This window comes from Talpa europaea, assembly GCF_964194135.1.
Source record: "Talpa europaea genome assembly, chromosome: 12".
Taxonomy (NCBI): domain Eukaryota; kingdom Metazoa; phylum Chordata; class Mammalia; order Eulipotyphla; family Talpidae; genus Talpa; species Talpa europaea.
In genome coordinates this window covers 83,043,256-83,061,217 of record NC_140079.1, presented here as the reverse complement: position 1 = coordinate 83,061,217, position 17,962 = coordinate 83,043,256, and the positions used below count along the sequence as shown (strand labels likewise).

Below are 17,962 nucleotides of genomic sequence, written 5' to 3'. Positions count from 1 at the left end.
GACATTAATATCTTCAGAAAAGGGAGTGGACTGTGTCCTGGAAAACTGGGAAACAATGAGCCAATATGTGCTTCTTAAGACCCTGAGAAGTCTTTCAGGGTGTGTCTTGTAATACCTGGATGACCAGAGCCTCCTTCCCTGCTACCAAAGTCCTGGCTTGGGGAATTGTCCCATTCAGGGAACATCAACCAGCTTGTGGATCAAGAATGGTGAATATCTATGACCATGGCAGACATTACCAATCAACTGTAGCATGGTGGCATCAGACTTCTCAAGTCAGTGCTCTGGATAGTCACTCCCAATCAATTCAGCACTCATGAAGTCACCTCTTTGCCTTTCCTGCCCAGAGTGCTAGGCAGTGGGACCAAGGCCTAACCAGTTATATCTCCTTGTGGGGGAGCATGCCTGTCTCCTGACACTATGCCTGCACCCTTCCCTTTTGCCATTTTTGGGGAATTCCACTTGGGCAGTCCAGGGGCAGTAGAGGGAGATCAAGGCATACACCTGGGGTAGCCCTAACTGCTCCGCCATCACTGGTTCTCAGGACAGAGGAGGAGTTAGCAAGTAGGATGGGAAACTGTTACTTGGTCACTTCTTACGCTGATAAGTGCAGAGAAATTATGGGTGTTGCTCATCAGGAAGGACAGGCAGATCCTAGAAACTTGCTCACCTGATGCCAAATTCAGATTCTCACTTGGTGCCAAGCAGTGGCCCTTCCAGGCTCCTCAGATGGACCCCAGAGGGCAGGCCTCAGTTAGTTTGATGTGGATCTGGGCAAGGTGTCTGGATACCTCCAACCTGTGAATCCCTGTTGTCCCAGTGACAAGGCTTTCAGGGGCCTTTCCTCACAGCCTACTGCCTGGCTGGGCCAGCTGCTTGGTACCAGGCTCATGGACACTTTACTGGGGATGAGGTAGCAGGCCCAGCTCCAGGATCTGAATGGGAATCTCAGAATGTTGGATCAAGGATTTGTCTCAACTCAGACTGTCCTTTTTCTACAACTCCTAGCCAGAGTTGAGTGGGCAAGGATGGGTAAAGACAGGATGCCTTATGTTTATTTTTAGTACATTCCAGGGTATTTCAGGGCTCTGACATCTGGAATCCTGTGTGTCCAAGCCACTATTAGATCACCTTGACACCTTCCTCAGAGAGGTGGGTGCTGAGCTGGCTGATGAATTAGGGATGTTTTGTCCTCTTGTTTGTGTGTGTGTGTGTTTGGGTGTGTGCATGTGTACATGCATGTGTGCATGTGGGTGTGCATGTGTGTGCATGTGTGTGCCTCTACACTGGCACTCCTAGGCCTTGGAAATAGCCTTCAGATAGTGTGCACACCCTGCACACTTCAGGTGTTTCCCATCAGTTGGGCTCAGGGTTGAAGTTCAGTGGGGAAGGGAAGTAAGGCAGGTTGGAGTTGCCCACCCCTAACTGGGGACAGGGTTGGGGAGGGGTCATGTGGGTTCTAGGATGCTGTTTAGTGAACCTCCCAAGGCATGGTGCCATGCCGACTGTATGAAAATCCTGTCATTGGGGAGCCCAGAGCCCTCTGCTAAAGGGCCATGCTGGGTGCTTGGTTCCCTGACCTCGGGCCTCATTAGTGGCCCTGTAGGCCTGGCTGAGGAACTCTATCTGATGCTTGCATCTCCTGGTATCCCCTCCTCCTGGGTATTTGATCTTGCATTTCCCCCAGCATAAACTGCCCGGAGGCCCCAGGCTGCCTCCACCCCTATGTTTACTCTGAGGCCTTCTCTGCTGATGCTCACTGCAGTACTCGGGATGCCCCTTTAAAAGACTCTGGTCCACAGACCCCAGCAGTAAGTGCCTCCTGTGCACACCTGGCCAGCAGGAGGCCCATTGGCCTCTGTTGTCTTCCCTGAGGTTTGATGTGCAAGACTGGAGCCTGATCTACCTTGACCTCAAATCTGAGCTGGAAGGAGTGGAAGAGCAAGCTGAGAGCACCCATCTTAAAGCAAATGGGCATGGGAGCAGTGGAGTGGCATGCCCGGGCGTAGAGCCAGAGAGTTCAGTGGAACTAGGCCAGAACCCTGCCTGACTTTCAGCCCAATGCGATTCTACTCCCATATTTCCATATGGCCAAGTTTGGCTGGTAAGCCAGCAGGAAGCTTTGGGGCATCTTGGAAGAGACTCATGGTAGCAGCCGGACATCTGGGTCCTGCTTCTCTGCTTTGTGCTTATGGTGTGACTTTGGGCAAATTATTTATCTTCTCTGGGCTTTCATCTGATCAGCTATAAAGGGAGATAGTATTCTTAGCGGATTATAAGCTGGTGGTTCATCTCCAGGCTGTGTATACTAGGGATGAGTCCAGAGCCCAAGCCTGGGCTTTGTTGGAGTGTGAGCAACGGTTTGGAGCATTTCTCGGATATTTAAGGGCAGGACTGTGTCTCTGTTGGTCCAGCACCAAGCTCTGCACTTAGACAAGTTTGGCAATGAGTGGAGAAGGGTGAACTTGGTCTTTGTTTCCTCATCTTCTGAGGTTGGTGGCGTGGCTCGGGGGCCTCCTGTAAGTGTTGACCCTGGTACACTGGGGTTAAGAAGAGGCAAATTCATAGCCATGGTCTTGTGACACCTCTCTGGTCTTGACTCTTGGTGGCTTTGAACATGGGAAGACAAACATAAATGGTAGTGGGAGGCTCCTGGGCTGGTTTTTCCCAAATCGAGTTTGCAGTGAGCTGTGCCTCTGTGAGGAGTGGGTCTGCAGTTTGGAAGCCCGGTGGCTGTGGCCAGCCTGAGATTGCAGGATGAAGGGGCCAGAGCCCCCGGGGAAGCAGACGTGGTAGAGGGTGTGAGTGTTGGAGGCGGGGGTCCTTGAGGAGGAACCCCAAGTCTTGCCCAGGCTCACTGTAGGTTGAGAGAGTGAGTCTATATCCTAGTGACTGGGTGGGCATTTGTTTTCTTAAACATAAAGATTATTTTCAATAAAATAATTTGTTATTATAAACATCTTATAAGATACTAGGAAGGATGGGCCTCCCCGGTGGCGCAGCGGTTGAGCGCTGGGTTGCAAAGCTGCCCGCAGCCTCTGCAGCGCCGGTTCATTCCCCGGCTGCTCCCCGGTCACCGGAGGAGGGTCCCGCATGGCGCGCAGACTCTCCTGCCGCTGCCGCTCGCTGCTCCCCTCAGCAGTGTACTTCAGTCCTTCTGCCTGCTCTGCTCCCCGCTCTGGCTCTGGTGAATCCTCTCACCCTCCCGCGTTTCCGACTGTACCCAGTGCATGTATAAACAAAAACAAACAAATAAAAAAAAAAAATGCCTCTATAAACCCTAAAAAAAAAAAAAAAAAAAAAAAAAAAAAAGATACTAGGAAGGTAGGAAGGGTTTTAGTCGCCCTACCTCTCAGGTGACTGCTTTTAATCCTTTGTGGGCTTGTTTTTGTGTTTTTTTTTCTCTTGACATTTTTATGTCTTACCTTTTTTAAAAAGTATTTTTTTTTTGTTATTCCGGATGCTTTGTAAACATTATTGTACAAGTCTCCATTGAGTGGACATACCACAATTTCTTTAACCATCATTTTACTTTGAGTGCATATTGGTGATGAGGATCTCTCGACATGAGTTTCCCCCCAGTTTTAATACATTAGGTCACACTAAGAAGTTGGGTGAAACTTGCCATTCTACCTGCTGCCACTGGACTGATTGTCCCCTATAAGTGGCCCTTGTGCCAGGAGAGTTGGCGCATTGCTACCTGGGTTCTGCCAAGGGGCTGGTCTATCTGGAAGATTTCAAAAAGTCAACTGCAGCCTGCAGCCTGAGCTATGGAGGAGAAAGGGAGGGGGGCCAGTGCAGGAGAGGGAGGTGTGGGTTGTGGAGGGGACATTCCCAGAGCCCGAGCCCCGGGGCTTTACGAGGCCAGGGGACCTTAGCCTGCGTGATGCTGTCCACTGCTGGTGGGAGACGGCATGTCAGCCAGCGTATAGGTGTGCTTTCCATGCTGTGGTACCTGGACACTGATGGTTAAATAGTCAGAAACTGGGAAAGTTGCCAAACCACTGGTACTGTGCGATCGGCCCTGGTAGGAATACCTATCTCATGGAAATTGGCATATCAGAGCTAAATATTTTTGAGAGCAGATTTCCAGGCATGGCACTGCCCGAGCCCGAGTATGCTTTTCTGCATTCTGTCCTCCTCTTCATCAGTACAATAGCTTATATAGATGCCCAGTTGTGAACATGTGCACACTCACATCCATGTTCTTATATATTCTTCCCCCAAGCCTGGCAAGATAGATAATGGTTTCCATATTACATTGGGGAGACTGAAGCTACTCAGAGAAGCTAAGTGACTTGTCCACGGTGGTCCAGCTGGTACAGGCAGGGCCCAGAATCCAAGTCACAGTCCTTGGGTGTCACATCCTGCATCTTACCTCTGCCCTGTGCTATTTTTCTCCCAAAAAAGCAGATCCAGCTGTGATGGGTCATCACAGGTCACACAGTTTCACTGCAACACATGTCCTTCATGTCCCGGAGGCCTTCTCTTTGCGAACCTGGCTTCATGATGGGCTCTCAACCTGATTTTTATCTTCATGGTATCAGGAGGGCAAGTGCCACATCCCAGCTGAGGTCCAGCCACATTGAGAGGAGGGTTACCTGTGCACCATAGGATTTGCCCTGTCCACCATCTGGGATCTGGCTACAGATTGAATGGGTTAGCTACTCTGTTTTTTCCCAGACATCAGTGTTTTTCAAGACTTTTAATACCCACAATAAGAAATACACTGTGATTCCAGTTTATATAGCCATCACTGGCATAGGCCTTACTGTATGATGCACTGGGATATTTCTTACTCTAACCCTTTCCATCCTACTCAACCCTGCCCTGCCCTGCCCTGCTCTACCCTACCCTGCCCTATGTCATTCTTCCAAGTTGCTGGTTACAACTGACTAAATTGATTTTATGACCCACAAGTGGGTCTGAACCTTCAGTTCTGGAAACTACTTTTGGTGGTTCTCTCTGTGAGCCATGGGTATTGGTACCAGGTATGTAGTGCCTGTTTACTTTGATTGGTGGGGGTCAGCATGGTGCTATGCCTCGGGAGCCTGGGTGCCTCAAGGTCATATGGGGACAGTCAGAAGAACTATATTAGGAGCTTCTGAGAATCTGACTACTCAGAACCCTAACACCAAGTTTTGGGGTCTCTTGTCCTTGTAATGGTTCCATGTTCTGGGGGGCCGTGGGGCTGGGTGGTCAGAGACCTCAGGTGGGTAGCGCTCCTGAATATGTGTCAGGATTAGTTCTGGCAGGGTTGGGGAGGCAGAAACAGAGAAATCCATTCAAGAAAGAAGAAGATCCAGTTTGGGGATTGCTGCTCAGCCTCTGCAAGCAATTCAGATTCCAGACTCTGACACTGCTGAATGAATCTCCTGCTGTCCTGTCTACATAGCCAGGTGTCCCTAGGACCTGTCTGCTCCTATGTAGAGTGTGGTCCTGATGCTTCTAAGGTCTTTCTTCCGGGGTGGGGGGCAGTGGTCAGGAGTTCTGAGTGTCTTTCATACTTGGTTTTATAGACATGTCATGTCTACAATGTTTGAGGGTGGTATTTGTGGCATGACTTTTAACGTGTTCTGCTAGTATTCTTGGATGCTTTCTGTGTTTGTGAAATTGCTATTTTGTATTAACACAGTATTTGATAAACATTTATATTAAGAAGAATAATCCTGCTGGGGAATGTTATTGTTTCCAGTGGCATAGGAAGAATATAAATCAATAAAAATTCAAGATGCCTCATTCTTGCCCAGTTGTCTTTTTAAAAATAACACTTGTCAATTATTTTTATAAAAATAAACTCTGTTCATTGTAGAAACTTGGAATGTTTAGAAGAGTAGTAAATGGAAAACTCTGGATTAGCTTTGTATTGCTATTTACAAAATTATGCTAAAATATAGTGGTTAACACAACCATAATCATCAGTGTCTGTTGTGGTTTCTCTGGGTCAGAAATTCAGTCTGGGCTCAGCTGGAGGAAGTGAAGGCTGGAGGCCAGAATCATCTGTTGGTTCACTCACTTCTGGCGGTTGATGTGGGCAGTTGGCCAGGGCCCTCACTGTGGAGGTTGGCTGAACACCCTCATTTAAAATGGGGGTTTTAAAATTATTCAGGTTTGGTGAGCCTGACAGATCAGGAGAGGATTACTATTGCAAAAGATAGCTTATTACTCAGCTCTCAAGAGGAGGGGACACTCCAGTCCATGCAGGGCCATGTGGGGGATAACTGGGGTCCTGTCTTGTAGAGGGAGCAAGAGGAATAGGAATAAGAGTCTCTATCATGGTTTTGATGGGGAGGTATCGGCAAGGTAAGGTATACAGGCTTAGAATTGGCTAGTCTGGATAATTTCAGCAGGCCTGTGGATATAGGGATGGCTGTCCCCAGTTGTCTGGTACCTGGTCCTGAGGTGATGAGGACAGGGGGAATATTGTCCTCATAGAGGACCCATAGAGGAGATGAGGAGATACAGTCTCTCAGTTGGTTTGTGCCTGATGGTGTGCTACGACCGCTGGGGATTATTTGCTGCCTCTAGGGATTGGTTAACCCTCAGAAGGGCAGTCTCTCCATGGTCATTGAGGCCCTGGATATGAAAACATCAGGGGAAAAGAGAAGGCATGCCAATGTGTACCCACAGGTGACTTCTCCATGTGACCTGGGCTTCCTTACAACATGCTGGCTGGGGCCCAAGAGAAAGAACAAGCTGGGCAGGAGAGGTCAGGTCTTTCATGACCTAGCCTTGGAAGTCCTGCACGATCACTTCTGCCACATTCTACCATTTGACACAATTTGAAGGGAAAGCCACGTAGACCTCCTCCCCACCACCCATGGGGGAGAATCCTTGCTACAGTGTGAGTGGGTGGAATGTGTAGTAAAGTGGCTGTCTTCAGGGACTGTTTTCTGCCACAGACTGCATCACCCAGAGATAGTCATGTTACTGTCCCTCCTGTCTTGCTTGTACATCTTTCGGCATGTGACTTCACAAAGGAGAATGATTTAATATCAATGAAATGTTTTGATCTTGGACAAGTCCCTTAGGCTCCCTTGACTTCTGTTCACGGCAGACAATGGATCACATTAAATCAGGAACTCCTATCCTTTTTTCCTCTTGGGTACTAGAAGGAAAATTTCCAACTGGACCAAGTACTCTCACCCCTTTAAAAAAAAAAAGGCAACTTTCCCCAATTCTCTGTTAAAAAATTAATACGCAATATTTTCAATCTGAATTATCCTTCAATTATATCATGAGTCCAACAGTATCTTCTAACAAATGCTCACAAGCAACCAAGAAATAAAAAAGTCAATATTAGTGGACTTACCACACTCACACATTTCTGGTTCAACAACATGTCTGCTTGAAGACACATGTGCTCATGTTTCCTGATTTTATGTTGTGACCGCATCACATGGTTATATTTTTGGCTAATGAAATCAATCCTAACTCCTATATGGATTGAAATGCTTTTCTTAGGAGCACTAGGATTTCCAGAGGCTTCATCACATGAATAGTTTATCACCACTGGTGTAGATGATTTCTTAAGCCCACCTGGCCTAAAATTTTTGATAGTTAGGTAAATGTGGTTAAAGATTCTTTAGAACAGACCAAACTGTATGTTTGTTCTATTTTAATGGTATTGAAGGCATTGCTTACTTGTTTAATCAAACACATTCACTACACCTTGGCTTCACTTACTATGTACATGCTAATGGCTTTGAATCAGTATTTTCCAATTAAGTATCTCACTTGGCCTACAGATCCATAGAGCTGATTCCCTCTGCATGTCTACACCAGAAGATGCATATAAACATCAAACTGAATGATATTAAAATAGGATCTTTTTCTCCCCATCAATTATTTCTCTTCCATATCTTGGTGACTTCCCCACTATCTGCCCACTGACTACAGTGGAAGCCTGGGTGCCATCTCAGATTCCTTCACATTATTCTGTGTATCAGTCAGCTTGGGCAACCACAGGCTGACTTACACAATAGAAATTTTAACCTTTCACAGTTCAGGAGGTTGAAAGTCTAGGATCAAAATATCGTCAGGGCTGATGGTTTCTGAGGGCTGAGGGAGAAACTGTTCCACGTCTCTCTGAATTTCTGGTGGTTTGCTGGCCATTTTTGACATTCCTTGGCTTCCAGATGGGTCATCCTGCTTTCTGCCTCCATCTCCACCTGGCTTTCCCTCTGTGCCTCTTCCCGAGTCTGTAAAGACTTCCTCTTGTGAAAAGATACCAGGTTGGAGTAGAGCCCACCCAAGTGTCACTTTAACAGTCACCTCTGTAAAGACCCTGTTTTCAAATAAAGTCACATTTCAAATAAGCTCCAGGGGTTAGGACAGCAACATATTTGTTTTTAAGAGGACACGGTACACCCTATGACATTCACTGTCAAATCTTGTCAGTCTTGCCTCTTGATTGCCATCTGTGCTTGCGTCTTTCTCTCCATCATCACTGCACTTCTGTCCACACCTCACATCATCTTTCTCCTAGGTGACTGCTCTGGTCTCCTGATTTCCCACATGTATTTAGTTCCATGCATTAGAAGGGGTAGTTCTGAGAAATATTAGTTCTGACTGGTGGACTGTGTGACTTGTCCACATTTCTCCCTTGTGCCCCATCCTTGACATGGACACTCACCACCATGGGAAGAGAACACTGTCCTTTCCTATTGATGCCAGGCTAAGCCTTGTCATTTGTTCTGGCCAATGGAATGTTGGTGAATGTGACATCCATGGGTGCTTTAAATGAGCTCATGTGGTTTGGTTTGGCCTCTTGCAACTCTGCCCTCTGCACTGAGAAGAACATGCCCCTGGTGAGTGTTGCTCCAAGAATAAGGAGGCCTGTAGAACAGATCTGAGCTCAATTCTACTCAAGCTCCATGAAGCCACAGGCCATTTGCAGGTCCACACACAAGAACAATAAATGTTTCTTATAAAGCCTCTGAGTGTTGGAGTTGTTATGTGGTATTATCTCAGCAGTGACGGGTTAATATACAATTGCTATGCCACAGTGTTGTGTTTACTGTGCACTGGTGGGTAAGTTCCTTGAGGGTGCTTTGCGGTAGCCCCTCACCTGCAGTCTGGGTACCCTACATGTCACTCTGTGGTCCCAGACCCCGTGTTTCTCTCTAGTCCCATGTGTTACCAGTGCTGGGCGGTATTAAATTGTTGAATCAAAATTGCTCAGCATATGATGTGGGAAGAAAAATAACAATTGCTAAGTTTTTGGCTGAGTCTACAAGGACTGCTATTTATAGGGTGTGGCACTGAGTTCATCAAGGATGGAATCTGAGGCTTAAATCACTTGTTTTGCCACCCCTCCCATCCAATGATGTAGACGAAACAGTCTTTGAAAGAAAGGCAGATCGAACATTTACCCTGTGCCTGCTGCCAGCTGCCCTTCCTCACTTCCTGCTCCTCCCAAAGAGCACAGTTTCTCTGCCCTTGGGCCAGATGGCCCTTGGGAACCTGCACTTTGACCTTAACTGGTTGCTTTTCCTTTGGGCTCTTTGGTCCTTCTTTGGCTGAGTCCTAGGATTCTGCCTCCCCCTTGTGGCCAGGGAGGGCCACTCGACACTCCTGTCTGCTAGTGAATTTGCATATATTCGAACCTACAGTTCAAAAACTTGTTTTGCCTACTGCTTATGAACCTGAGGCTAGGATACAAATAGAAATAAAACTCAGTTCTTACTCTTGAGAAGCTTCCACTTGAGGGAGGGGGTAAGAGATGAGATAGTTGGAAATCTAGTCATTCCTGTGTTTATTCATTTTACAAATATTTATCAAGCACCTTCAAGTATAACAATCAGCAGACAGATGAACACTCCACAAACCACCAATCTCACTGTGAGCTAAATATGCCAACAAATAAATGTAAATAATGGCACAGGCCTAAGAATGGAATACAATAGGCAGTGAGCTAGAGGATGGCCACAAGGGATGACCATTCAGACAATGGTGGGGTTAAGTGGAGTTGAGTTTTGAGAACAAGAAGGTGCCAGCATGCAGACAACAGGAAGAACATTTTAGGAGGAGGAGAAAGTAAGGGGAAAGGTTTCAGAGGAGGAAATGTGCTTAGGAGGTTTGAAAACAGTTCTGTGGGGCTGGAGTCCGACCAAGAGAGAGAGCAGCTGGAATGGTCAGCAGGGGCCAGTTGGAATAGGGTTTTATAAGCCCTACTTTATTCTAAATGCAAAAGGAAATTAATAGAAGATTATAGGCTGGGGAGTAACAAAGTCTGATTTGCATTTAAGGAACATAGCTTGCCATGATGTGGACTTGGTCAATAAGATAGTAAAAGATAAAAGGCTGTGGGGGCACAGAGGAGGGGTATGTAACCAGCCTGGGTGTCAGGAAGACGTTTCTGGATAAGGGGTTTTGGTTATCTGTTGATGTGTAACACACTGCTCCCAAACTTAGAGACTTAAATTAATAATAAATGTTTATCACCTCACTTGGTTTCAGTGTGGTGGGAATTTGGGAGCAATTTTGCCGGTCCAGCTTGGGGTCCCTCATCAAATACAGGAAGGATGTTGATCAGGACCTCATTATCAGAAAGCTTCTGGGGAAAATGTGACCCAACCATGAGATGATTCACTCGCATGAAGGGCAAGTTGGTGCGGCATTGGTGGGATGTCTCGGGTTTCCTGCCATGTGAACCTCTCTAGGGCTACTTAAGTGTCTTCCCCACATGGCAACCATCTTCCCCCAGAGAGAGTGATGCTCTGAGAGAGCAAGGGTGGAATCCACATCTTTTATCATCTAGCTCCAAAAGACAGACTGCCATTCTGGAAACATTGATTATACAGGTCAGACATACTCAACATAGGAGGGAACTACACAGGGGCATGGAAATCAGAGGAGGTAGACAGGGTACTTTGGAGCTGTCTACTACAAAAGTAACACCTGCTCCGAGTCTTAATGAGTAAATTTGGCCAGATGAGGAAGTTGATGTTATGAACTGAACTGTATCCTCTTAAAATTCATATGTTTAGTCTTAAATCCCAAACCTCAGAATGTGACTATATTTGGAGATTGGGTATTTAAAGAGGTGATTGATAAGGTTATTAGGGTGGGCCCTAATCTGACAGTGTCCTTATAAGGAGATTTGGACACAGGCATGCGCAGAGGGACGACATGTGGGGACACAGGGAGGCCTTCTACAAGCCAAGGAGAGCGGTTTTGGGAGACACCAGCCCTGCTGACACCCAGTCTTCAACTTCTAACTCTAGGACTATGAGAAAACTTAATTCCCACTGTTTAAAGTGTCCAGTCTGTGATATTTGGTTAGGACAGTCTGAGCAGATTAACACAATTGGGAAAGGTGTCCCAAGGCCAAGCAAAGAGAGAGGTGTGAGACAGAGTAGCAGCAGCAGCAGCAGCAGCAGCAGACATTACTAGATCTTGAAGAGGAGAGAATAGCAGACTTTTTCTGTAAAAGCTGGGTAGTGAATATTTTAGGTGTTTGGACTAAAGTCTGTGGCATGAAAGCAATTACAGATAATTGAACAATTGAGTGCAATTGTGTTCCAATAAAACTTCATTTACAAAAATAGCAGCCTAGATTGGCCCACAGGCTATAGTTTGCCAAGTCCTGCTGAACAGGGGTGTGGGGAGGAGTGGGAGGTGGGCCAGGCTGGTGGTGAGAATATCCTAGGAGGAAAACCCAGGCCTTAACCCAGGTTCTCCTTCCAATCCTGATATTTGCCCCTTCAGTGTTGGTGGGGGGAGGTCGTGTATGTGTATGGGGAGCCCTGGGAAGGTTCCTGTGTGTATGTGGGAAGTCCTATAAAGGATGTTATTTAACCACTAGTCCTGAGCTCTGTTCTGTCTTTCCCTTTAGCTGCCTGATCTGAGCTTGTAAAGGTTCACTTGCAGGATCAGGATTCTGCATCTTAATGTCCAAGGTCATGTGAGTCTCCAGGTCTAGACCATAGCAGTGTGGTAGAAAAGAACTTGTCTATGAGAATCCTTTCTCCAAGGTGAAACTCGGGGGCAGGAGTACTGGTGGCAGAGTGAACTCTGAGGAGGACTCCAAGGAGGAATGTTGGGTCAGAGCCCTCAAGCTGACCTGACCCGCTTTGCATTGTTTTAAGAAGAGTACCACGATCTGATTTGTCATTTAAAACTGGCTGCTGGGTGGGGGATAAAATGTAGGGGAGGAGGGAGGATTAGGGTCAAAATAAGGGGGGTGGGAATTGTATGGGGAATATAACCCAGATGAAAATACATACATTGTGGAAAAATGGTGTAAAAAATATATAAAATAGGGCCTCCCCGGTGGCGCAGCGGTTGAGCGCTGGGTTGCGAAACTGCGCGCGGCCTCTGCGGCGCCGGTTCGATCCCCGGCTGCTCCCCGGCCACCAGAGGAGGGTCCCACATGGCGTGCAGACCTCTCCTGCCGCCCGCTGCTCCCCTCAGCAGTGTACTTCGGTCCTTCTGCCTGCTCTGCTCCCCGCTCTGGCTCTGGTGAATTCTCTCACCCTCCCGCACTTCTGACTGTACCCAGTGCATGTATAAACAAAAACAAACAAACAAACCAGCAAACAAATAAATAAAGCATGCCCCTATTAAAAAAAAAAAATCGTTTAAAAAAAAAATATATAAAATAATAAGTTCAGAGAAAAAGAGGTAGAAGAAAGTGGAAAGTAAAATAATTCTTATTTTTAAATAGCTTACAATAGTCAAATAAAAACCTACTAAATGCCAATCACAAAATTTATTCGATATACAAAAAAAAAATGTAGGGGAGATGGAACCATCACCCATGTTCACTTCGAATACCTTAGATGTTTGTATATAGGGCCACTCTCCCTTCCCACAAGCTTTATTTAGCCTGCCCTCTCCTTTTCTTGGGCCCGTCCACTGGAGAACTAGAAGCTGTGGACTAGACACCTGTCCGCTGGAGCTTGAACCAGCACGTGGCACCCCAGCCCAGCACCCGCCCCGCAGACTAAGTGTAGCACAGCCCCGCCTCTCCGCAGTCAGCTCCGCCCCTGTCCTTGAGACCACGCCCCGACGCTAGGCCACGCCCCCAGAGGCTGCTTCCCGGCCCTTTGGGTGGCCCTGGAGGAACCCGCGCTCAGCCGGTCTCCTCATGCTAGCCCCGCCCACAAGCCCCGCCCCCCAGGGCCCCGCCCACTGGAGGTCCCGCCCCGGCCGTTGGGCGGCCGGCAGGAGGCGCCGCGACGCTCGCGCTCGCGGGCTGGGGGCGAGCTCCGGCCAACCGCGGGTGTGGGAGCCGCGCGCGACGCTGCGGCGAGGGCGGTGGACTGGGCTGGAGGTGAGTCCGGGGTGCACGAGGGGAGTTGGTGGGGGCCTCTCGGCGGTGGCCGGGGATGGGGGCGCCGAGGTCGGAGGGGCGCCCGCTGGGCGCGCGCTCTGGGCGGTGGGACCCGCACGGGGCTTATTCCGGGACGGCTAGGCTTGTTCAGTTACCATGGAAACGGCTGCTCTGGGGGGGGGGCTCCGGCGCAGTCCGGGGAGGGGGGGGCGGGACCCAAATACTGGCTAGAGTGGGTGAGGGCCGAGACTGCGGGATTCCAGGGGACTGTGTGCCCCCACCCCGTGCCACCCCTGAAGCCTGCCCCCCCCACCACAGGTCATCCCCGTCCTCAGTCTCCCTGGCGGGCCTCTCGAGGGAGGGGGCACTCCCGCGCCCGCACCCTCCCTCCAGGGTCTGCTTGACACCCCCACCCGCAGCCCGTGCTGGCTTTCCTGTTCACACAGCAGCACGTTTCCCACTCCTGTGCCAGCTGAAAGCATTGTCTGCCAGCTATTTCTGTACCATCCCAGCCCCTCCACTAATACCGCATCTAAGAAAACAGATGCTGAGCTGGAGCTTCTTGGCGCCCGGCAGAAGAAACCCATTTATTTCCTGTCAGAGACCGGGTTAGTGGGGCCTTGGAGGAGCTGCAGACCCACCCACTTGCTAGCTCCCAGCACCCTATCAAGTGTTTGGTTAATCTGAATTGCCAAAAAGAATTTTCCAAGTCACCATGATTACAGGTGTCTCCAGATAGCCTGGCCACTCACGCATTCCAGAGAGGAGCCAGTGCTCACTCCCATTGGTGGAAAAAGTCAGTCCCCTTTCAAGAGGCAGGCTAGCATGTCAGAATTAAATCTGATTAAATTATTTTTGTATTTAAAAGCACTGCTGAGGCTGGGAGCTGTCAGAGAGGATTTACAGACGGCTGTCTCTCCTCTCCCTTACTGTCCTGGTGGAAACTCTAATGGATTCCACATTTGCAGGGCTGGACCGGCCACTTCCCTCCACCCATTCTGTCAGCCCCGCACTGACCTCGCTCACTGTACTCGCTAGTGTGACGTGGGCTTGTTTTCATCAGAAATCGGGCTTTTCCTTGAGAACAAGAGAAAAACATTCTCTAAGGGAAGCAGGAGCAAGCGCCCTACAGCCTGGGCCCGGGTTTCCCAAGTGTTTGTGTGAGAGGAGTGAATTGAGCAGAAGAGGAAAAGACAGGTCATTGCTTCCAAAAAGCAGATCTGGTTACCCTGGGCGTCTCCACTCAGTGGGATTTTCCTGCTCTCCTGCCCTTTTTTAAAATGAGCCATTACATTTGGACAAAAGGTTGTGCTCTGCATTCTGATTCTGAAGGGGGGGCTGGGGGTGGGGACAAGTGGCTATGCCAGTAGGTATTTGCTGAAAATGGCCACAGAGAGAATGACTCTGAGGAGAAAAGCCTTCCTGAGAAAAGAGGTCAAGTAGATCAGGGTCTGTGTTTACTGGGATTTCTTGGGACTTAAAAGGGTGTCACATTTTCTCATTCTCTTCATGATATTAACAACTTTGCCTTAGAAGCCAGCACAAGAGACTGATGCAAAGGGTGGGGTCCCTCTTCCAAGGCTCTGGGAGGGGACCTAGCTGCTGTGCATTTCTATCATCTGTTTCTGTTTTATGAAACGATTGTATAAGCTCCAGGGCTCACTGAACCTGGATCCACCCTGGGGCACAAAATATCCGCTTCTCCTGGGCTTTTTAACTCCTGGGTTTACTTCATGAATTTTCTGAGACATGGGCTTTTTCTGGTTAGACATGGTTTCCACAGTTTTTGGCATTGTGTTTAACTTTACATTCAGACATCATCTCTAAAGGCTGCAAACTGCCTGGTGGCAGAGGCCACCCTGGGCCACTCCGAGCTTGGGTCTGGACCCTGGGGAACCCGTCACAGATGCAGACTATGCTTGAAGGAGGCCAGGTAAGGGCAGTGTTTGGGGAGGGTCAGGTCCTCTGAGAATGTGCGGCAGTCTCGAGAGACAAGTGTTGGAAATTTCAGAGGCAGGGTTGTGTGATTTACTCAAGGTTTGGGTTGGACTTGGCTGGGTTTTAAAGCTGCGGGCGGGTGTGGTATGCAAGGGCAAAGCCATATGCTTGTTGCGTGTGTGTCATCTGAACTGCTTTTGTTGTAAATTAAGTTTGAGGACATTGGCCGGTCCCTGAGGGGATGCCGTGGCCAGCTCTGGGCACCTTAGGATTTGACTAGGAGCCCAGCACATTCCTCAGGGAAGGAGGAACCAACAAGCATTTGACTCATTTACTCCCCTATAGTTTGACTCACTGAGGCCAAAGGTACTCATTCTGCTTAGGACACTAGACTGTTTTAAGTAAGTTCAGGTTTTCAGGAGGCCAGCACGTAATCAAAGGATTTACAGTAACAAGCAGTAAGCTATAGGAGCGTAAATACCTCCCTCCCCCAACCCCCCCTGCCAGGATAGTTGGAGCCCAGTCTGGTTGGTGGAGCTATGAGAACCATTTTAAAGAGTTCAGGGTCCTCCAGGGATGTATGGTGGTTGACAGGCGGGGGACTGGTTCTAGAGGAGTTGAATGGGGGAGGGTCTGCTTTTCAAAGTTCATTTATGACAGCGCGGCTGGGCATGAGAGGCTTCAGAGAATCTGGTGGAAGTCTAGGCGGACAGCGGACAGAAACCCAGTCCCCAGGGCCTGAGGGGTTGGAGGCTGCATTTTCACTGTTTAGTTCCCTAAGGATCTGCAGGAGTTCTTTTTGGGGAGGGGAGGGTTTCCCCGTTTACTTTCTCCTGCCCTAAGCCATCACCTTAAGTTTTAAAAGGCCCTTTCCACACCCAGGAGCCATGAGAGTGAGTCAGGATTAAAGACCGATGTTGGTCACAGTGGCAGGTTCCAGTTGCTGCTTTCACTGGGACCTGGGCCAGTGTTTCCACAGCCTTCTAGAACATAGACTTTTCTTCTTAGCCTGTCTGCTTTTGTCTTTGGTGGGGACCCAAGCACAGAAGTGGGGTGCAGTAGTCAGCAGATGTGGGCAATGTTTGTGTTCCCCCGACTTGTGGCAAAGCCTTACTCTTATGAAAAAGAGACCATCTTCCTTGTATCATGCCCTCTTGCGTCCACTGAGCTTTGGTGGGGCTTGAGCAACTCTCTCTTTAGAACTCTAGGCCCTTGGAGCACTAATTGTGTTAGAATTATGACTTTATGACACACCAAAGCTTCCTAGAGGTGTCTTCTAATTTCTCCAGCAAGACTGAGTCTCTGGACTGGACAGGCCAGAACTCTGGGCTGGATATGGTGGGTGGAACGCACACATTCCAGCCATTCCTCCACCATTCTGGAAGAGCCCTTTTGTGTCCACTGTGGTTGTGTGACATTCTAGTGCTGCCATTCCAGAGTAGCTGCTCCTCCAAGCCAGGGCTGGCCATGGAGGACCAGTGTTTGGGGGTTTATATTTTGAAATTCTGATCTCTTATTACTCTGGGAATGTGGCTGCGACTGTTTTTCTAGTTCTGTTTGTGTTTGAGTTTTCTGTATTATAGACTATGAGGTAAGAGAAGCTGAATTTACGGAGATAAGGCATTTATATTCAATCGTTCATGACTTTTCTTTGGGCGCTGTGGTGACAGATGAGATGGGCCACGCTGCAGGCACAGAGAGTGCCTATGGCCCCACGTGCTTCTTGGCTGCCTATCTCAAGGTGTGTATTGTATCCAGCACTTTGCAGAAGTCAGAATCCTGCAGTAGAACGAGTCTAACCTTTCAGTGACCACATCCTGCTTCCTAGTAGCAGCATTCCTTGAAGGGTGCTTCAGCCCATTCACACCTGCTTTGTCCCTTTGTCCCTGTGGCCCCACAGGTTTCAGCCACATCCTTCCTCAGGTGCCCTGCGGGAACTTGGCAGAGGGTGGCATGCCTGCTGCTTCTGCTGGGACGCAGGCCCTGGATGGTCTCTCAAGTCCATTAAAGCTCACCCAAGCCCCATTTGCTGTTGCTAACCTACCTTATGTTTTCCTCTCAGGACACGGCTTTTCCCCGCGATTGGCTGGAACCCTAAGATCTGGCCCACGGAGACTGGCCCACCATGTTCTATGGGACCCACTTCATCATGTCTCCACCCACCAAGAGCAAGCTTAAGCGGCAGAGCCAGCTGCTGTCCAGCGTGCTGTCCCGGACACTGAGCTACAAGTATCGTGACCTTGATGCCACCTTCTGCAGCCTGGGAGCCAGTGACGACCCAGCAGAGCTGTCTACCCAGCTCTCAGCTCCTGGGGTCCTGAAGGTGTTTGGGGACAGCGTCTGCACAGGCACCCACTACAAGAGTGTCCTGGCCACTGGCATGTCCAGTGCCCAGGAGCTGGTCAAAGAGGCCCTAGAACGTTATTCCTTGAGCTCTGACTGTGCCAGCCAGTATGTGCTGTGTGATGTGGTGGGCCAGGCTGGTGACTCTGGGCGCCAGTGGCGGGCTGAGTGCTTCCGGGTCTTTGGGGATAATGAGAAGCCCCTCTTGATCCAAGAATTATGGAAACCCCGAGAAGGCTTGTCCCGGAGGTTTGAGCTGAGAAAGAGGTCAGATGTGGAAAAGCTGGCAGCCAAGGATGTGGACACCATGACAGCAGGTAAGGCGGGGAGATTCAGAAACAGAGGGAGGTAGCAAGGTATGTCTGGAGGACAACTAGAACCCCTGGCGTTTGAACACTCCCT

General features: G+C 49.0%; 1 protein-coding gene across 1 annotated transcript in view; it reads left to right on the top strand.

The window, feature by feature from the left end:
* Positions 1–17,962, top strand: part of RADIL (Rap associating with DIL domain) — a gene marked incomplete at both ends in the record, with an annotated part of 103,555 nt that overhangs the window by 28,551 nt on the left and 57,042 nt on the right. The window contains 2 exon segments of the mRNA XM_084249134.1: positions 17,280–17,312; positions 17,316–17,877. Coding sequence (XP_084105260.1) covers positions 17,280–17,312; positions 17,316–17,877 — 595 coding nt within the window.